This window comes from Fukomys damarensis, unplaced genomic scaffold (assembly GCF_012274545.1).
Source record: "Fukomys damarensis isolate Sample0158 unplaced genomic scaffold, DMR_v1.0_HiC HiC_scaffold_39, whole genome shotgun sequence".
In the NCBI taxonomy this organism is placed as follows: Eukaryota; Metazoa; Chordata; class Mammalia; order Rodentia; family Bathyergidae; genus Fukomys; species Fukomys damarensis.
Window position 1 is genome coordinate 83,841,173 of NW_022900951.1, and position 21,952 is coordinate 83,863,124.

Genomic DNA, 21,952 nt, shown 5'->3' on the forward strand with positions numbered 1-21,952 from the left:
ATAGAAGAAGGTGGGGTTAGTTCTTTGTCTTAAGGATAGATGATTTCCGTCAACATACCAGCACCTCAATTCTGGAGAGGAGGCAAGATGGATGATTTAGGAAAGAGAGTAAATGGCCAAAGAAGTAAAATCCTTGAGAAGATAAAAAGGAGTGATTTCAGAACATAAGTGAAGAGTTTTGGCATTGGTAAAGGAAAAGAAGCATCCTCCTCTTTAACAGATGGGAAAAAACAAACAAAGGTACAGTTGTAGACATTGTCATGTGTAAAGGTGGTGGTAAGATTAGGGTATTCTCTTCTGATGACTTCTGGTTTTTTTAGTAATGAATAGGATAAGGTTATTAGCTAAGACTTCTTGGAGTCTCAAATGCGGAGGTGGGGAAGATTGAGGCGAGAAGAGGAACTATAAAATACTCATCTCAGAGAGTAGAAGAATGGTGGCCAGACAGCATTGAGAGTACTCACCAGATTTGAGGTCATGAATTTAAATTGAAAGCCAGCTACCCACTTGTACAGTTTTTCTTCAGCTACTTGTATGCAGGCACCAATCATGCATATGGTTGAGTCCAGCAAGGAGTGATGTATTTCAAAGTGAGTCTAGCAGAGGGCAAAGAAGGAAGGGAGTTAAATGTGTCTGCAAGAAAATGATCACAATGATAGACTAGGAACTCCAATCTGGACATGGAAGGAAATTAAAACAAAAAGGGGATTAAAGGAGAATAAGATGAATGACCAGGGGAAAGTGCTTAGAAAAGGATTCTTTGAAGAGGTAACATTTAAGCTGAGACCTGAAGGATGAAAAGTAAGCTCAGCAAAGAATGGGGAAAGATATTTCCAGGAAAAGAGGATTCCAAGTGGAAAGTTAATAGATAATCATGGTTCACTAGACGATTCTTGAAGTGGAGAGAAACTGGCAGGATAGATGATAGAGAATGGGGTGTTGGTAATGGAGATTGGGGAGATGGTGCAATATCTGATGATGACAAAGCAAGTTCAATGGAAGAAGTGTTTGTTGAAGGCTTCCTCATCACTATGTGGATGTTGAATTCACCAGTAATGATATCAGGAGCTGGAGTAGGCACAACAATTATGGTGGCTGTTAGGAAAACAAAGCAAAACACAGAAAATAACAAGTGTTGGCCAGGATGTGGAGAAATTAGAATGTTTGTGCATCGTTAGTGGGAATGTAAATGGTGCAGCTGCTATGAAAGACAGTGTGGCCATTCCCGAAAAACTTAAACATAAAGTTACCATGAGATCCAGCAATTTCACTGCAAGGTATATACCCCAAAGAAATGAAAGTAGACTCTCCAACAGATATTTGTACATCCATGTTCATAGCAGCATTATTCACAATAACCAGAGGGTGAAAATAATCCATGTTCATTGACAGATGAATACAATGTAGTGCCTACATGGAATATTCAGGCTTAAAAAGAAGGAGGTTCTGACACATGCTACAACATGGATAAACCCTAAAAGCATTGTGCTAATTCAAATAAGCCAGACACAAGAGTACACATATTAGCCAAGACCTCATCTATGATGTTTCTACAGTAGTTAAATTCACAAAGACAGAAAGTTGATCCCGGGCACAGCAGTGCACGCCTATAATCCCAGCACTCAGGAGTCTGGGGCAGAAAGATTGCCATGAGTTCGAGGACAGTGGCTATAGTGAGTTCAAGGCCAACCTGAACGACAAAGCAAGATCATGTCTCAAAAACAAACAGACAAACAACAAAAAGGGGGTTAGTGTTTAATGAGGACCAATTCTGGAAATGGATGGTGGTGCTGGTTGTGCAACGATATGAGTATACTTCATGCACTGCACGATACTCAGAATGGTTGAACTGATAAATTTTACATTATGTATATTTTACCAAAATCTTAAAAAGAGGGTGGAGGGAAAGATCACATATGACTGGGAACTAAAGTGCTCAGTGACTCTGAGGCCTACATGGTAAGTAATAATGAAGAGAGAGCAAAATTCATAGAGGTGGACCACTGGCCAGTTCCTCAAAGAAGGAGGCTCTTGTAAAAACGAAAGGAGAAATAATGGCCTGGAGACAATACTAGTAAACACAGAGGACACCTGCCTCCCCTGCATGTCCTGCAGGACTTGAGATTTAAGAGAGAAAAATGAAAACAACACTTCCAAACAAACCAGCTTCCACTTGAGAGGACAGGCGGGGAAATGATGTCAAGAAATCACCAGGTCTCAATTGGGAAAGAAGATGGGCACTTTCAGAGAATCAATCAAGGCAAAGTAAAATAAAATAGTCTGCTGTTGACTGAGATTTCCAGAGGGCACAATGGAAGGGTTGGAAAGGTGGGATTAGAGCACCCGTCTCATCCATGGTTTCACTCTCTGTGGTTTCATTTGTCTGCATCCAACCATGGTCCAAAATTATTACATGGAAAATTCCAGAAATAAACAATGCATAATTTTAAATAACTTTGATTATGGTATATATTGTAGTTGTTCTGTTTTATTATCATTGTTGTTGATCCCTTACTGTGTCTGATTTGTAAACTAAACTTTATATGTGTGTATGTATGTTTACATAGGAAAAAACAAAGCATACATAAAGTTTGGTACTATGTGCAGCTTTGGAGATTGGCTGAGGGTCTTAGAAAGCATCCTCCATGGAAAGTGACACTGATGTGTCACTTGCTGGTGTGGCGGCTTCAACAGAGCCTGCTCTTACAGATGATATTGGAGTAGCCTTTAGCTCACTTGGGGAGAAATGGTGTGCTGAATACTCTCACCAAACCAACCTTATTGTCTTTGGGGAAACTGCTTGGTCCATAGGTTTTATGTCACACAGAATAATTGGGAGGCTTGACATTGCAGCTCCACAAAGTTTATATGAGTGTGTGTATTCTTTAGCAAATTACCTAATCTCTCTTCTCAAATTTTGGTTTCCTTGTCTGTGAAATGGCCAAAGTACAGCCTAACTCGGGAGGTTGCAGTGAGGATAGAGAGGGTTAATATGTGGACAGCAACTAGCGTATAGTAAGCCTCAATAAATGGCAGCTGGTGCTATTGTTTCTGTACTGTGCTTTCTTTCAGCATTATCCTTACCTCACTCCCAGATGCGTCTGGCCCTCAGGCTATTCTTTGGCTGACCAAATTCTTCAGCAGGCAAAACAGTGCTTCATCTTCCAGATCTTTCCTCTCCTTTTCCCCTTGCCTAGCTTCTTTCCTATCTATTTAGAGCCCTCCATATTCTCTCCTGGGACAATTGTGATTTGGCTAGCCAGTCTTTTGCTTGCATGAATTTATATTTCCACAAAAGATAACATTTGTGTTATTTAAAATAATAACCGGGACCTTCAATGCCACAACCCAATGGAATAAAAGCATTTCAGGGCTGGGTATTTAGCTCACTGGTGAGGCCGCCTGCCTCACAAGTGCAAGGACCGGGGTTCGATCCTTAGTACAAAAAAAAAAAAAAAAAAAAAATAACCTAAAAAAAAAAAAAAAAAAAAAAAAAAAAAAAAAAAAAAGCACCTCAGTCTTCCCATTTGACTGTAGCTCTCCCCAAACAGCATTCTTTTAGAGTTTTCCTTCTCAAAGCATGGTATGTGAACTCCCAGCATGGGCACCACTCTGGAATACATCAGAATATTGGACCTTGCTACAGACCTACTGCCTCAAAATCATTTTAGCAATACCCTCACCTAGGCAATTCACATGCATGTTAAAATTTGAGCAGCACTGCTATGGCAAGGAGCAGCTAACTGAAATAAGCACACCATTCAGTCATTGTATGCAAATTTAAGATATATACACTTCTTATACATATGAGGGCTCCTCTACAGAAAGAAGAGCTCATGTCTAAACGCCTTACAAGTGGGCAGCCCGAGGAGCTACTTCAGAGCCTCCCGGATGGTGCTTTATTGCTGCCACCAGGAGAACATGGTATCTCCCGGAGACCCAGCTGCTAGTCTGCTATGCTGGATCTCTGGAGCTTCAAGGAGAGTCAGGCTCCAGTTACTGGAATCAGAGGGCTAATTGGCCTCAAATGTTTCTGAATCCTGCCAGTTGCTAGGGGAATGACAAGACTCCCCAAGGAACAAACAAAATGTAAAGAAAAAGAATCCAGAGACAAGGAGGGATACAGAGCTAAAAGCCAATGCTTGGAAATATAACTGTTAAATTTCTGTCTCCAACCCCGAAGTGCAGGGGGGGAGAGCATCAGCTGAGAAGCATTCTGTCATTGTCTCAGTTCAGCTGTCCTTTAGCCGCATCCTGCCTAGCAACAGTTGTTAGCACGAGCTGCAGTTACCAGTCCTTCTTTATACACTGATTGGTGAGGGATCAGGTTAGCACACAAAGGAGCCAGGACATGCAGATAGAGTCAGGTTGTCTGAGAGTTGCGTCAGAGAAAGAGCTGCCTGGAAAACCAGAGTACAGGGTACATTGTGGGGTCTGTTTCTTAGAAGCAAGGAGTTGGTGGAGGAAGGGCCAAGGTTGTGCGAAGCAAGTGAGGATTATCTTCAGCACCCTTTCTCTGCTCCTCTGGTTACTCTGAATAATGCTACCTGTAATACTGCCACCTCTACATTTGGGTGATACACTTAACCTTCCTAAGTGCTTCCGAAGGCATGATCTCATTCCATTCTCCCAACAACACAGAGTGAACAGGATCCGAGACAGGTTAATTATGATGTGGGCTGAGCACTGAGGCTGGCCAGGACATGGCGTGCTGCTGGCTATAGGGTTGGTGTAGCCCTGCCATGGAACCACTAGATAGCCACATGGTTTAGGATCCTGAGTGGATGTAGGTGGGGGTGCTGGGGTGGTGGGCCCCATCCAAGAGATTTGGCTCTAGTTGAGCCACTAATGCACACAGTCTCTGTGGGTCTCTGCTTCTTTGTCTACCTTGGGGGCTGGGGTGGAGGGGAAGCAGTCACCTAGTCTGTTTGGCAGGACAGTTAGATGCTGTGAGGAGATAATGGATGTGAAAGTCCCTTTGCTCAAATGAGGTAATAGATGTGAAATGAAAAGAACTTCATAAATCTAAAGTGTTGTTAGCATTAGGCAGAAAAGACACATTAGACCTTTGCCCAGGTCACTGAGTGAAGAGAACAAGCCTGGCACAGGGTGAGGGGATACCCTTAGGAACTTTGGATGGGAAGGAGACAGATTAAAGGCATTGTATGCTTTGGGGCAAACAACAGAAGAAAATAGTAGGATCCACAAACAAAGGGGTGGGGCAGGGTAGCGTAAGCTTTGGCTGCTTCATAATTTTGTTCAGGGTTGCCCTGTTTGAAGGGGCCAGAAGCCAAATATCTTCCACAGTCAAATTCCCTGTTTCCCCCAGGAGGGAAGTCACATGATCCATGGACAGCTGAGCTCTTATCATCCATCACTGCTTGCCTCCTGTGTCACTTCCAAGTATCCAGGCACTTAGCAAATTTCAGAGGGACTGGGCTGTAGACACTGAAAGATGGAAACCCCAGGAGAAAAGGAACAACTTCCATTTAAATTGTAAAGTGGCTTCCTGGTCTGTCAGTGGAGGCATTTCTCCCCCAACCCAAAATGCCCAGGAAGACCCAGGCAGTGAGGAAAGGGCTGTTTTTGTAGTACTGAGGGAAAATCCAGTTACAAACCCTTAGCACAGCTCAGTGAGGGACATTTCTAACCAGGAAGAAAGTGTGCTCCAGTCACACCCAGACACATGGCTGTGATGGTGAGAGCAGTACCTGGGCTCTCAGGAGAGACTGGGAATGCCCATGGTCAGAGCTTGGGTTCTCATCTCTATCCCCAACTCTTCCCTTTACTGGCTGGCTGAGCACAATCACCACTTCCTCCACGGAGCCTCTCCAGCCTCTCTTCCCTCTCCTCTGAACACAACTTGGCACTTAGTTCTAGAATTGGTCTACTAGTCTTAGTGCTTTACTTCACTTGTGCATTGGATACTTGTCACTTCTTCTCCAGCTAGACTGGAGGATCTTTGTGAGCAGAGATTTGTAACTTCTCTTGTGTCCCCAAGGGCTCTATATTGTCTGAGTAGGCACTTAATAAATACTTGTTGATTGACTAACGTGAGTCAAAAGGATAAAACAGAACAATTGTGTCCCAAAAGGCTCTTGGCTTATTGGTTGCTCGGGCTTCAGGTGTACCCATCTTCATGAGTATTGGTGGTGTTTCAAGGCCCAATAGAGGCTGAAATGTCCCCAGCTTCAGAAAAATTAAAAAGGTGTCTGGTGGGATCCCAGCTATTGGGATGGTTAAAGCAGAAGGACCACAAGTTCAAGGCCAGCCTGAGCAACTTAGTGACCCCTTGTTTCTAAACAAAATTTGAAAAGGTGTAGGGATATAGCTTAATGGTAAAGTGCTTGCCTAGCATGCACTAGGCTCTGAGTCTTTTCAATCGCCTCTACCCCCCACCCACCCACGAAAAAAAGCAAAAGGGATAAAACTGGGACTTTTGTACCCCGGAAGTGGGGGACTAAGTGCAGGAGAGTTTGCCAAGCACTTCCTCAGCAAGCTTGCATCTTCTTGCCAGTATTTCTGTTCATGCCAGGGTTCTGGAGCCTAGTAGGTCCTCATCTTTCAGCCTGCCCCATATTATGTCCATATAGGAAACAAGCTTGTTCCATCTCATAAGAAGACCTTTTTAGTTCCAGGATGGCAGGAGGAAAAAGGATCATTTGGGAAGCAGTCTCAGGGTGAGGGAGGACAGTGGCAAGAGAAGGATACTCTCTGGATCCCTTTAAGGCTCAGCATACTGGCTGTCACCAGGAGCAAAAATGAGAGAGGCACTAGCCTGAAGCCACCCTCAAAGAGCCTGTGACACCAGAGGGTCTATCCAGGATACTGACCAGCCATATTCCAGCTTCTGAGTGCCTTTCAATTAAAAAGTGACCATTTGTCTTACTAGGGTTGGAGGGAGGGAGCCAGCTTCTGAATTCGCCTTCTGGAGGCTTGACCTCCTCCTAGCATCCCCATCTATCTCCAGACAGAATGAGAGACAGTCTCCAAGCTAGTTTGGATGCAGCTGCAGTGGATATGACTAGATTCAAGTCAGCCACATCTGTTTTTCTTCCTTCCCAGTTTCTGGTATGATCATGACAACACTAGGGTTCTTTGCTAGGCTATGAATTTCTCTTTCATACAGTTACTGTTAATCTACACTCCTCCACAAATAGCCCTATAGTTCTACTCTGATCACTTGATTTGTGTCCGGATAAAAAAAAACCTAACTGCTGAAATATTTGCCACTGGCAAATTTGATATTTTTAGCTAGTCAACAATTTCATCATTCTCATAGTGTCAAAACCTCCTACTTCTTTTACAAACCTTGTTCTCTACCTGTTTCATTAATTAATGTCTAGCCCACTGTATCTTGTTTTGAAGGTCCCTGCCTGGGACCTTATTTATTTGTAGATGATCCACATACTGAGCTTAGGAAACCTAAGCTTATCTGTAGACCTGAAAGCTAAGGGGAGGAGTGGGACCAAGTCAGGGAGTTAGGCCCCCGGGTCACTTGGCTCTAGCCCCCTCTTTTCTACCTCCAGCTGTCCTGCTCTGCCCCATCATTCCCCCTTTCACCTCCTTCCTTGTCCCTAACCCTCAGTGCCTTCATAGACCCTGTGGCCCCCACACCCTCACTGCTCTGGGCTCTTCATCTGAATGCTACACTCGGGCTTGTCTTTGCCTACAGTGTGCCTCACCCAAGCACTTGATGTAGAAACTCTATAAAGCTCTCAGGTAATTTCTAAGCTTCAGTAACTTAAGTTGTGGGCATCAGCAGGACAATCTGTCATTTCTCCCAAGTGTTAGATTAGTGTTTTCTCTTTGCCAGCTCCTCTGAGTCTCAGGTCTGTTAGCAGCCCCAAGATGCAGCTCTCCTTCTGGCTCACAAGAGCCAGGAGCCATTTTCTAGCTGTTCCATTAAATGAAACAAGTTGGCATAGTGTACAGCTGCATAAAGTAATGGCCCCAAACATTAGCACACTTGTTTATTTATGCCATCTAAATAGTTCCTTTTTATATATCACCTAAGATATATTAAACTAAAATTTCACAAAGACTTCATGAAGATGCTCCATATTCTAGAAAGAATGATTTCACATTTCTTTCCTACTTATTTGATTGTTTGGGGGACCCATTCCGTCAAGGTTTTTGTTTCTTTTAGGGATTTAATAGCCAATTAAAATGGGTAATACCTGTTAATTTTAGAATAATACCTTTGTGCCTACCTAGGCTTCTTCTGGAGTCCCAGTGTCTTGAGGAAGGGTCTGATTCTTGCTTTTAGGCTTCACGACACCGTATTCTTCCCTTGGCTTCTGTCCTGAAGACAAATGGCTTCTCCTTCCTAGATTTCTTTCTTCATTCTGAAATATGAGGCAGTCATTACCTGTGTTAGTTCCAGAGGATGTAGGAAATGAAGCTGCACTCTCAGTTGCCATAGGCAGACCCCTAACCAGTGTCCCTCCCAGATCATTCTGAGCCTTAGCTCCCTTTGCATCTTGTTTTGCTCCCATCTTCCCCCTTCCCCAGTCATGTATGCAGGAAGAGAGCACAAATGATATGGAATGTGAGCATCTGCCAGCAGAGACGTTGCGACAAGTGACCATTCACCGAGACCCTATATATGGCTTCGGCTTCGTGGCCGGCAGTGAGAGGCCTGTGGTGGTTCGATCTGTGAGGCCAGGTAGGTGTGCCTCAGTAACCCTCCAGCCCTGGCTCCTATCCCCCAACACTCACTTTATCTTCTCAAAGCATAGAAGAAGCTGTGAGTATACTGTGTTGCCGAGGACCTCACGAAGATTGGGTAAAGACTTGCCAGCCAACAACTATGTTTAAGACTGATAGATAAGCCAGGCACAGTGGTGCATGCCTGTAATCTCAGCTGCTTGGGAGGCTGAGGCAGAAAGATTGTAAGCTCTAGTCTCACATGGGCAACTCAGCAAGCCCTTGTCCCAAAATAAAAAATGAAAAGGGCTGGAGATAGGGCTCAGTGCAAAGCCTTGGGTTCAATCCCCAAAACGCCCCCTCCCCCAAATGCAAGATAGATACAAACCACTGAAGCAGCTTGGGGCCACAGACAGACTGCAATCGATCATTTAATAGTCTCTGGGTCTTGGTAAATCTTCTCTTTGCGTAGAACATTCATAGAAGAGCCATAGTGTGTTGGATGAAAAAGTACCATTCAATTCAATTCAACAAGTATCTCTAGACTGTCTACTCTAAGCCCAGCAGAGGTGCAGGGAAATACAAGACACAGTTCCTGTCCTCCAGAATCAAACCATCAGGCTGTGGAGACTGGACCATACTCATGAAATAGTTAAGCCACTGAAAATCAGAATTAGGATAAAAACAACAGGAGGGATGGGGGGGAGAGAAGAATGAAATCTCTGAGTTTCAGAACGGTAATAACAACAGCTATCATTGATTGACCATCTACTACATACGTTACATCATCTTATTTAATCCTCACAGCCAAGCCTGCAAGGTAAGTAATACTCTTCTCATTTTATGAATGAGAAAATTGAGGCATACAGGAAGAAAAATGACCTCTCCAGGATCACTCAGCTAGGAAGCCACAGAGTCAGGATTTGCTGTATGTGTGATGCCATGAGGGGGTAGTAGATTTGAATGAGACCATGTGGGATGTAACAAGCAAAAGACCCCCCGCCAACTGTGAAACTCTGCCCTCATGAATGAAGTAAGAATGTTGAAAACACTGTTTTGTTCCAAGTCTGCTATGCACTGACAGAAAAGACAGACATAAAGGAGCTTTATTCTTGACTTGCTGGGCCTGAGGCTTTAGATGTTTACAACGGTTTCTCACTCAGTCAAGAGAAGTAGCTGGAGTACAAACTGGTCTTGCAGAAATTTGATGAATTTTTCAGTCCTCAAAGGAAAAGAAAAATATTTTGTAAGCTCTCTTCAACTAGAGGGCACAGAGAAAAAAATTCAATACAGGAGTTTGTGACTTACCTCAAGCTCCCAAGTCCGTCATGCAATTTAGCCAGAGTTTTGAGTCTGATCAAAAATAAAACTTGTCCTTGGAGAGAGGGCCCAGATAAAACTTAGTAATTGACTGTCAGAAGCTTCTGCTTTAACTTCAAAGGTGAGAGAATCCACAGGGCTGACAGAAGCCCCCAGGCCTGGAGGGGGTCAGCTGCAAAAGGTAAAAGATGAAGAGAAAAGAGTTGGAGGGATGAAGAGAAGGAACATCCCAGGCAAGAGCTAGAAAAAGCCATGGGACTGACAGGCACAACCCTAAGAAAGACTCTGGCTGATCCACATTGCTGCTTCTACCCAGGCAGCTGGGTAGCTGAATACAGAGGATATTTAGTTCAGAGGACGTGTGAGACCACAAGAAAAGACAAAGAAGTATCCCACACAGGAGCAGTTGTGGTTGAGCAAGCCAAGAAACCATTTGCAAGGGCAGTAGGAGATTGATGCTACCGTTACCATCAAAGGGCTACTTCCTGTAAAGGAGGTTCAAGTTCCATGAGGGCCTTATCCATTGCAAGGGAAGGAGGGTAGAAAGAAAGAAGGAGGGAGAAAGAAGGAAATAGGTAGTAGCTTCTACCTAAGAGATGGGTATTTTTGACAGGACTAAATAGAAGAAATGAAATAACTTAAAGGAATTATCCCCTGAAGGATATAATAACTTGCATTTGCTGAATCCTTACCATCGTCAATCAACTGTTTTAAGTACCATACATTTATCATCTTATCCTTCCAACATTCTTACGATATGCAGGTACTGTTATTTTCCCATTTTACAGATGAGGTAAGAGACTGGAAGACATTCAATGTCTCATTCAAGGTCCCACAACTAGTGAGTTCCAGGTTTAAGATTAGATCCCAACTATGTCTCCTGTGAAGAACATGATCTTCTAAACCATGATCTCCTCTCGTGAAGCCCTGTGCTGTCAAGGAGAGTGGCCTGTTGAGCCCAGGGCCATTTCTGTTGAAGAAATGCCTGCTGCTGTCTGTGCTGGCATAGCCAGCTTTAGCACAGGAACCCCGGGCTCTACAGCCAATGAGCTATGTTCCTGTCACATATTGGTTGTGTGTTCATGTTTTTAGAATTTGGATAGCACACTTTTTTGAAAAGAGATAGAGACATTGGAATCTGGCCTTTTAAAGTGGACACAAATAAGAGTTGATGTTGGTTTGAGTATGGAACGTGTCATTAAACATTTCTTTCAGGTTTCAGTCAGGCTGGATCTGATTTCTCATTCTAAGTCTCTGAAAACCTTTTCTCCAAAATGATCTTGTTGAACAGCAGAGGCAGCTCAACTTTGTGATGCCCTTTATTCTAACCAAGAAGTATGGCCCTCAGGCCTATCTGCTTTCTTAACTTCAGCTGTAGGGATGGGAAAGGAAGAAGACAAGTTTCCAGCTGCCCAAGAGTCTGTGCATTGCTCCCCTCATTTACTGAAGAGTAGCATCACTCAGTGTTAAACAAAATTAAACCCTATAGGTCTTTTAGGCCATATCACTGTCTCTAGGCAAGTGAATTCCTAGACCATTCCAGACCAGTAAATATGAGTAATATTTAAGCTAAAAGATCCCTCTCCTTCCTCTTGTCACCTGTACCACCTCCAGCAGTCTGAAAGGCATTCCTGTACCAAGCAAATCCTTCCTATAAAATGGAAGTCTGTGTTCCTCTTTAGAACTAAGCCAGTAAAACACTAACGTCATCTGAGCACAAGATCTGGGCTTGGGAACTTTTGCGACCACACCACATGCTGATAAAAGAGGTCTATGCATTTCTCTTTCTTCATTCTACTGCCCTCCATCTGCCATAACAGCAGGCAACAGCTGGAAATCACACCCTCCCCACCACCTTCCTCAGCCTGCATCTCCTGCAGGCCTCAGCTTGGCTCCCCTAGGCACTGTGGATCTTGCCCAGACTTGTGCTTTCCAGGCAGTAGCTCTAAGCTTTCATGCCTTTCTCCTCTCCTCTGCAGGAGGCCCCTCTGAGGACAAGCTCCTGGCTGGTGACCAGATTGTGGCTATTAATGAGGAGGACGTGAGTGAAGCCCCCAGGGAGAGGTTCATAGAACTCATCAGGTAACAGGAGCCTCCAGGACCTTGGCAGTAGCTAAGCAGTGTCCCCACTTCTGCCCCACCAGTGGCATTAGGACTACGCTTCCTGGCCCTGGGAGAAGAGCCCTCCCAGGCCCAGTGGCCCTAGCCATAGCTCCTACCTATCCAGAACTTCAGGGGCTAGCCAGTCAGCATCACCAAAAGGCCTCAACAGAAGGGCCTCCCCTGCTCCAATGATACAAGTAGACACAAAAAATGTCCAGCCTCACCTCTACCCCTCCCCAGTTCATCTCCTCATTTGCCACTTTGTTTTAGGGATAGACCAAGTGACCAACGAGAATCAAGCTACTAAAAATCACTCAGATATAAGCAGAGTGCAAGCAAAATGTTGCTCCCCCTTCCTATTTACCCGCCCCCCCAAAGTCATGCACAATAGGGAAAACAAAATCAAGCTCCCTACCCAGTAGACTGCAGAAGAGAACCTGCAGTTATGGATCATGCCCACGGTGCTGGAGATGTTTTAAGATCCTTTCTGGGTGGGAGCAGGTGAGAGAAAAGGCATGTTGGGAAACCAACACCACCTGTGAATGGGGAGTAATTACATTGCCTTTGCCCATCTCTTACCCCCTCGCACACACAGACACATACACACATTATATACACTCCCCTCCCCCACATACATGCCACATGCATACACCATTGTGTAGTTTTGAAGACTATTTTCCATGGGCTAATCACCATTTTGGGGACTTTGGCTACTCTCTTCCCCCAGATAGAACCATATCGTGTGCTGGTTTCACCAACACATATACAAACGGAACTGTCTTCTTTCTCTCTTCCTCTCCCTTGATCACTTGTGTGGTACAGCTCCATCTCCTTTAACCCCTCTTGGTTCAATGTATTTTCATTTTACTACTATTTCTGAGATCCTTAAAAACCCATCTGGCCACAGTCACTCCCTGGCTTTTAAAGGCACACCTCACATTCTATATGTAGTTCAGCACCTTCTCATCAGCTCCCAGTGGGTTTAGAACGTTCTGTCCTGAAGCTTTTTGCAGGCCTTTCTTGAAATGTGCCCCCTCTAGCCCAATACTTCAAAATATATCTGGTCCCTGATGGCTTTTAGTGTGGTAGAACACTTGCCTAGCATTCATGAGGTCTAGGGGTCCATCACCAAAACAACAATAATTTTAAAACACATAAACTCTGGGGGCCAGAGATGTAGCTCAGCAGTGCAGTACCTGACTGGCAAGCACGAGGCCCTGAGTTCGATTGCTGTTACCAAAAAAAAAAAAAAAAAAAAAAAAAAAAAAAAAAAAAAAAAAAAAAAAAAAGAAAAAGAAACTCTGATGATCTTTAGTTTGTCTCTTCTCCCAGTTCGATTGTCCATTGCATTCCCCTACTCTTCACCCTCTGTCCTTCAACTTCCACCCTCCACACCAATATGGGGTAAGTTAACCCCATCAGGGGATGTTGGGGTTCTTTCAGCCTGACCACTCAGAAGTCGCTGCTGTGCTTCTAGTGAGTATCTCTGCATTCTAAACAAAGTAGCCTGATTTTGTGAGGGAGTTCAGAGCTCCTTCTTAGTAAAAATAGAGCTCACTCTTGATAACATTAGGGGCCAGTGCGTCATTCATCCATTCAATCAAGAATTTTTATTAAGGGCTGGGGATTTAGTTCAGTGGTTCTGCCACCTGCCTTGTAAGCACAAGGTCCCAAGTACCAAAAGAATATAACAATAAAAATAATATTTTTATTAAGTGTCTACTATGTACCAGGCACCATTCTAGGCACTGAAAATACAGCAGTGAATAAGAGACAAAAATCTTGGCTCATTGGAATTTACATTCTAATAAAAGGAGATCCACCGTAAGCAATGAACATGATGAATAAGTAATTGTATGAAATCTCAGAAGTCGATAAATGTTATTAATGAATAGAAAATAGATCTGTATGAAGAGGATCAGGAGTGTTGAGCCCAGGGATGTAGAATGTAACTTTATATAGCATAGCCAATGTTGGCCTCATTGAGAAAGTGATATTGGAAGAAAGACTTCAAAGAGGTAAGGGTGTTGGAGAAAGAGAAGAGCCAGTGCCAATGCCCTAGGGCGGAAGTGTGTCTGGCCTGATTGGAGGAACAAAGGCTTTCTTATAAATGAAATGGGGAGATATTGCAGGGGCTAGAGCAGATGAACCACGTGGTTTACGTTGTGCCCTTTCCCTGTTCAAAATAAAGGACTTTCCTTTGTAGCTTCCTTAGAACACAACTCTTTACTTCTCCTGGGAATTTCCCAAACCTTGCAGCGCGTTCATGCCTGGGTTTTGCCTCACCAAATATAGGCAATGTTCAAAGGCCTTAAGCAGGGCGTCTAGTCATTTCTTGAATACCCAGAACCAAGAACATCTTGACTCTACTTCTTGAATGCCTTTGTTCCCATAAACATTTGAAAAAGGCCAACAAGGCGAAGGGAGCTCCTCTAGGCAAACTGTTTTCCATTCTTTTTGTTCTTTTAAATGACTATGTATTCCTGAAAGTGAATTTCCACACTTCACAGCCTCGTCTTGTCAGAAGAGTTTCAAACTCTTTGCCCTTTTGAATATTTGTTATCTGGAGAGTTCTGGCTTCCATCTGTTGCTCCATGGCACTCATTTTTGGTTCCTCAGTTAAATCTGCTGACAATGAGTCATGATGACCAAATGACCTCTTTTGAGTTTTTTCTTTGAGAGCCTCCTCTTGCTTAAATGCCAAAATTACCAATAATTGTCATACATGGTTCCCAGGACTCTCTGACTGTATGTCCTTTGAGTTCTGTAACTCAGGTCTTGTTTTCCTTGAGAATTTTCTAGTCTACAGATATAATTGCTCCTAAGGTATGGGGATTTCTACAGAAAGATGTGAAAAGGAATATATAAGAAGACCTGAAAAATGACAACCCCAGAGGTAATGGTGATACCATCATCAGATGCCTGTGTAAGCCAATATGGATGGTTTGTGTCAGCCTCCACAAATGATGTGAGGCGAGACATCCATGCAGGTACTCAGATTACCCTCTCTCCTAATCCATATACCTGAGTGCAACCCAGGGTCCAATTCTGGTGTTGCTTCTTATACTAGATGAATATGTAGTGCATGATACACTGCTCTCCTGTTCCCTCTTTTCTCTCTAGGAGTGCTAAGGAATTCATCATTCTTACAGTTCTGCACACTCATCGGGTGAGTGAGCCTCGTTGCCATCTGCCTTTTCTCCTGACTTAGAAGAGATGACCCCCATATCAGACAGCAAAAGCATGGTAAGGGTGGAGGGAGGGGTGTCAGAGACTAGGACCAACGTGTGAGGTAAGGGTTTAGGAGAGAAGTTAAAGAATACCTTCTGAATGTCATGTCCACTCTCACATCCAAGGCTGAGGGTTCTGAAGGGCTGCACAATGCTGTTTTCTGCCGTGCTTCTTGTTTTACCAACTTAAGCTGCCTACTGCCTTAGTCCAAATCTATCCCCTACCCCTTTTTTGCTGTGTCCTATCTAAATTTACCTATCTAGTAGTTTCCAGTTCCCATAGAGTCCTAGCAGGTGGTGGGTGTATGTACGAAGTGACCTACAATGATTGTTTGGTTGGTTGGGTTTTTTGTTTGTTTGTTTGTTTGTTTTTGGTACTGGGAATCAAACTCTGGACCTTGCACTTGAGAGGCAGTTGGCAGAACCACTGAGCTAAATCCCCAGTCAAAGTGACCTACAATATATGAAACACAACACATATGTGAGGAATTCCACATAAAGTTGTCAGGATATTCAGTTGGACAAATAGGTTCGTCTATGTCCCAGTAGTCACTGACTGGCTCTATGACTTTGGGTGAACCAGTTCCCTTTTCTGAACTTGTTTGTTCATCTCTAAATTTCTAAATTAAGAGATTCACACAGAGATATATGCTCACATATGTTTATAGCAGCACACTTTATAATAGCTAAAACTTGGAAACAGCCCATTTGCCCATCAGTTGGAAAATAGATTAAGAAGATGTGGTTTTTCTATAAAATGGAATATTACTCAGCCATAAAGAATGAGAAATTAGATTCATTCATAGGAAAATGGATACATATTGAGGATATACTCCTAAGTGAAATAAATAAGTCACACATGTGTAAATACCGAATAGTTTCTCTGGTGTGAATAAACTATAATTATACATAAGATCCTAATGAGATAATTGACCATGTGAAATAGGAAGAAAGGGGCTAAAGGTGTAGGGAAAGTGGGAAGAATAGGGGAAAGGAAATAAAGGAAAAGAAAAAATATGAGAAAATGAAAAAATGGAAAAGAAGTGTTTGTAAAGGGGGAGGGGAGGAGGAGGTGAAGGGAGGGCAGGGACAAGGGGAAAAAAGGAGAACCAAGACCTCTCCTGTAAAGGTACAAGATCCCCATAATGAATGTAACTGTACTGTATACCTAAAATGTACCAATAAACTGAATGAGGAAAAAAATAAAAAGATTCAGAGTAGAAAAGTGTTTCCTAAATGTGTCTAATCTTAATAGTCAATATGATTACTTATTAAAAGTAAAATTCTCTTGCCAGGTGTGGTGGCACATGCCTGTAATCCCAGCACTCAGGAGGCTGAGGCAGGAGAATTGCTGTGAGTTTGAGAACAGCCTGGACTACATAGTGAGTTCCAGGTCAGTCTCAACTACATAGTGAGACCCTGTCTCAAAAAACCAAAACAAACAAACAAAAAAAAGTAAACTTCTCTTAACTAGAAACATTTATATCTAAATGGATGCACATTGAGGCCATACTGTTAAGTGAAATAAATAGGACACACGTGTAAATACCAAATAGTTCTCTGGTGTGAAAAACTAAAAGTGTAAATAAGGTTCAAAATGTATAATTGATAATGTGAAATAGGAAGAAAAGGTCTAAAGGAGTAGGGGAAGTGGGAAGGGTAGGGGAAAGGAAAGAAGGGAAAAGAAAAAATATGAGAAAAGGAAAAAATGGAAACAAAGTCTTTGTAAATAGGGAAGGGTGGAGGGGTGAAGGGAGGGCAGGGGAATGGGGAAAAATGAGAACCAAGATCTGTCACGTAAAGGTACAAGATCTCAATGTACCTGTACAATGTAACTGTATTGTATACCTAATAAACTTAATGAAAAAAGAGAGGGACATTAGGAGAGGGGTACTGGGTATGTGTATGATCCTAAAACAAGGAAAGAACGAAAGAAGGGAGAGAGGAAGGGAGGGAAGGAGAAAGAAAATCCCCAGGGCTCTCTCTCTCTACTCAAATGCTGAATTCAAAAAGGCCAGTGTTTGTTACTAAGATACATCCTTACAGCCAGGTGTTTTGTTTTGTTTTGTTTTGTTTTGTTTTGTTTTGTTTTTTGTACCGGGGATCAAACTTGGGTCCTTTCATTTGTGAGGCAGGCAGCAGAACCACTGAGCCAAATCCCCGGCCCCTTACAGCCATCTTAACTGGAATGTACAAACCTAGACATAAATCATGTGCAAAACTCACAGCCCTCACTATACCTGCAGCCAAACTGTTCCTTCCGAGTGCCCACAACTCTTCCTTTTACCTGACACTGATGCTCCATCCCTGGAGAAGTCTACACCTGAGCTAGCCTGGGAGGAAGGGGTAGGATTCCCCAGACTTTAAGAGAAGGAAAAACTTTGTCCTTTTGAGAGAGACGACGTCTATGCAAAGTCAGGATAGCACACAGGCACAGATCGTGGGCCTGCAAGTCAGGAGGATGGGGTTCAGATCAATCCCAACACTAAATGCCTCACCCCAGTGCCCTTGGCACTTATCTAAATCCATGTGAACTGTGTACACACTCACACACATACACTACTACATATACCCACACGATATTCTCATATATATACATACATGCTCACCTACCCTGCTATACAGTCACATAGATACACATTTATATAAGATTTCCATACAAACACAATATTCACATGAACTCTCACACATATACCCACATATACCCATAGCACTTAAACATATACACTCACACATGCAACACCCCCAGGCAGATAGGCCTTGCTTAGTTGTAGTTCTGAGCAGACAAGCCCTGGCCCTGCACGGGTGTATGAGTAGAGTCCCTTCCTCACCTTACTGCATATGTGCAGCTACTGCCTAGTGACAGTTTCAGTCCCCTTTCTGGAAAATGGCCACTAGTTCTCTCCAAAAGCATGCTTTTATATGTTTACAATTTATTGCTCTGATCAGAGGTCATATTGCGTTTTAAGCTCAGCTAGACAACCTTTTCTAAGTTGGCATATACATGAGCCAAGCGAGATGGTACACAGCTGTAAAACCAGCCCTCTGGGAGGCTAGTAGTAAGATCACAAATTTGAACCCAGCCAGGGAAATTTAGCAACTTGGTGAGACCCTGTCTCAAAATGAAGAATGAAAAAGAACAGTGTATAACTCAATGCGAAGACCCTGAGTTCAGTCCGAGCACTGCACAAAAGATAGTGTCTGACTGTCATTGTCTCCTGATACTGTTTAATTTTTCATCAAAGCTGAAATACTATATTTTTAGCTTTTTCTTTCAAAATAACTGCAGGATGTTACAAAGCTAGTACAGAGATAGCCTGTGTCCCCTATACCCTGCTGCTCCCAATGGTTACATCTTCCATAACTATAGTACCATGTCAAACTCAAGGAATCAACATTAGAGTAATGTTTGTTCACAGTTCAATATGAATTTACTCCATGTGAGTTTAAGCATCTACCAACACAATCAAGATACTGGAAAAGGGTTTTTTTGTCATTTTACGCAACTCAATTTTCAAAAATTAATTTTGGCATTTTTTTTTTCCAGTACCAGGGATTGAACTCAAGACCTTGTGCTTTCAAGGCAGGTGTGGCACCACTGAGCTAAATGTCCAGCACTATTTTTATTCTATTTTATTTTATTTTGGTACCAGGATTGAACTTTGGCAAGGCAGGCAACCACTGAGCCAAATCCCCAGACCCCCAGCACTTTTTAATTTAATTTAATTGGTAAACTTTAGATATACATAAAGATCACATTCATCATAGGGAATTTGTGTCTGTACATGATATATCTCCAGTCTTCCTTTTTCCTCTTTTCCTCCCCTCCCTTCAACTCCTCTTCCCCTCCTTATTTATAAAAGCTTTGTTTTCATTTTTTCCTTCCATTCTCTTTTTTCTTTTCCCTTCCTTCCTCTACCCTTCCCCCTTTCCTTGTTCCACTTCCCCTTTGAACATTTTCTTCCTCGTTCCCAATAACTATTATACATTTTGGTCCTTATTTACATTTCGTTTCTCATACAAAGTAATATTTAAATATGTATGTCCAGTGCTCACTTCAGCAGCACTTATACTAAGTATGTGTGTCCAATTTATTTCACTTAAGAGTATGGTCTCGCTAGGTGTGGTGGCGCACGCCTATAATCCCAGCACTCAGGGAAGTTGAGGCAAGAGAATCACTGTGAGTTTGAGACCAGCCTGAGCTACGTACTGAGTTCCAGGTCAGTATCAACTACATAGTGAGACCCTGTCTCAAAAAAGAAAAAGAAAAAGAAAAAAAGAATATTGTCTCAAGCTGCATCCATTTACCTAGAAATGTCTTTTGTTTATCCTTTGTGGCAGAGTAGTACTCCATTGTGTTAAAAAATTACATCTTCTTTATCCATTTATCCTGTTGATAAGCATTGAGTTGTTTCCAAGATTTAGCTATTACAAATTGGAAAAGTTAATCCTCAGAAAGATCTCTTATCTTGTCTTTATATATCCACATCCATTTTCTCCACTCCCACCCCAAATCCTTGTTAGCCACTAATCTATTCTCTATTTGTGCAATTATCATTTCAAGAATATTAGTAAATGAAATAATATCATGTTTGGGGATTGATTTTTTTTCACTCAGCATAATGCCCTTGAGATTCATCCAACTCGTATATATCAGTATTTTGTTCCTTTTATTTTAAGACTAGTTTTCCGTGTTGTGGACATATCTCAATCTGTTTAGTTATCCACCCATTGAAAGACACTTGGAATTTTTTTTCTAATTTGAAGCTGTTATAAATAAAGCTGCTGTAAACATTCATATACAGGTTTTTGTGAACATAAGTTTTCATTTCTCTAAGATAAATGCTCAAGGGTATAATTGCTGGGTCAAATAGCAAGTGTATGTTTAGTTTACTAAGAAAATACCAGACTTTTCCAGAGTGGCTTACCATTTTACATCCCCACAGAATATCTGTGTTTATGCTTATTATCTCTCTCCTTCATTAAAAATGCCAGCTTCACAAGCCTAGGGCCCGTATCTTGTTTCTGCAGTCTCCCCAACACCTCAAACAACACCTGGTACAGAGTAGACACTAATACATATTAGTTGAAGGAATGAAGAAAACCCAGCTTCCAGCCATCAAAGCAACCTCAACGAAACTCAAATGCTCAAACTTAGGTGCAGAATAAAGAAGCTAACGCTCCCCCCACCTCCATTCCAATTTTCCCACCGCAGTACCTGCGGCATCCCCACCCTCCCCGCTAGTTCTGATGCCTCCATCTGTCCCATCTCATGGTCCCTTTGCCACGGCCAGGCTTCTCCTTGTATATTTCTTAGGTCTTACAACCATGTGGACTTTTGTCCTTGTACAATCCCACATCTCTGCCAGTGATGTGTGCTTCCTTTAAAACCTGCCCAGAAAAAAAAAAAATGGGTGAGTTATTTAGCTCAGTGTTTCCACTGCCTGCCTCACAAGTGCAAGGTTCCGAGTTCGATCCCTGTTGCCAAAAATAAAACCTGCCAAGATACTGTGTCTTCCAACTAGCTTTGCCTAACTGTCCCCAGTGAGAGTTTCTAGCCGGGCGTGGTGCCACACTCCTTTAATCCCAGCACTCAGGAGGCTAAGGCAGGAAGATCTCTGTGAATTCAAGGCTAGCCTGAACTACATATATATCGAGACTATCTCAAAAAAAAAAAAAAAAAACAGGCCAGAGATTTAGTTCAGTGGCATCGCGTCTGCCTCACAAATTCTAGGACCTGAGTTGGACTCCCGGTACCAAAAACAAAAATGAGAGTTTCTAACTCATCAAGCACTTATTGAATAGTTCATCAAGCGCTGTTCTGGAAACTCTTATAGACTGAGAATATAGCAGTCCTAGACAGACATGGTTCCTGCCCTCACAGAGCTTACATTCTAGTTCTTGGCCTGGTGCTCTCTGAAACCTTAAAAGCACAGAAATGAGTGAGCACAAACACATCAAAGTGATAGTAAAAACCTTTAACAACCTGTACAGTAGAATCCAGCCAATCAGACTGTAAACAACTGAGAACACTGGAAGAATCTTGGAGGCCTCCTCTTTGTGTCATGTAGTAACCTTTTAGTTCGACACCCAGGAAACTTAGGGCAGGGGCTCCTTGCCAACCAGTGTGAAAGAATCCCTCAAGATTCTACAACCAGTGTGGTTATACTAGTGCATCCCGAGTGTGTGGCAGTCTTACATACATGTAATACATGTACATACAATCCTCATTATCTGCAGATTCTGTGTTTGAAAATTTGTCTACTGCCTAAAATTTATTTGTAACCACCAAAATCAGTACTTACGGTGCTTGCCTTGTCATTTGCAGACATTAAGAATGCATGAGAAATTACAGTTGCCTTATGCACATGTTCATAGCTGAGGTCAAACAGAAGACAATGTTCTGCCTCTCCTGGTGTCGCCTCCCAGAAAGAGATGCCCCGAGGCTAGGGATGGCAGTGAAAAGCTTCAGCTCTGGGGCCAGTAGGATGTGGTTTAAATCCCAACTCCTGCACCTGTGAGTGGGAACGCTTCAGGGCAAGTCCGTTAACACTCGTGATCTTTGTTTTCTCCTTGTGAAAAAAAAATAGAATCTACCAGGATGAGATTTTTTTTTAGGATTTAAGATTATAATCTGTGGAGGACCAGAG

General features: G+C 42.7%; 1 protein-coding gene across 2 annotated transcripts in view; it reads left to right on the forward strand.

Annotated features, from left to right (window-relative positions):
* Positions 1–21,952, forward strand: part of Frmpd3 (FERM and PDZ domain containing 3) — a 145,083-nt gene that overhangs the window by 62,347 nt on the left and 60,784 nt on the right. For both annotated transcript variants that reach the window (XM_033760362.1, XM_010611831.3), the window contains 3 exons: positions 8,515–8,668; positions 11,949–12,051; positions 15,196–15,241. In XM_033760362.1, the coding sequence (XP_033616253.1) occupies positions 8,521–8,668; positions 11,949–12,051; positions 15,196–15,241 (297 nt within the window). In that variant the 5' untranslated portion in view covers positions 8,515–8,520. The remainder of the gene's footprint in view (positions 1–8,514; positions 8,669–11,948; positions 12,052–15,195; positions 15,242–21,952) is intronic.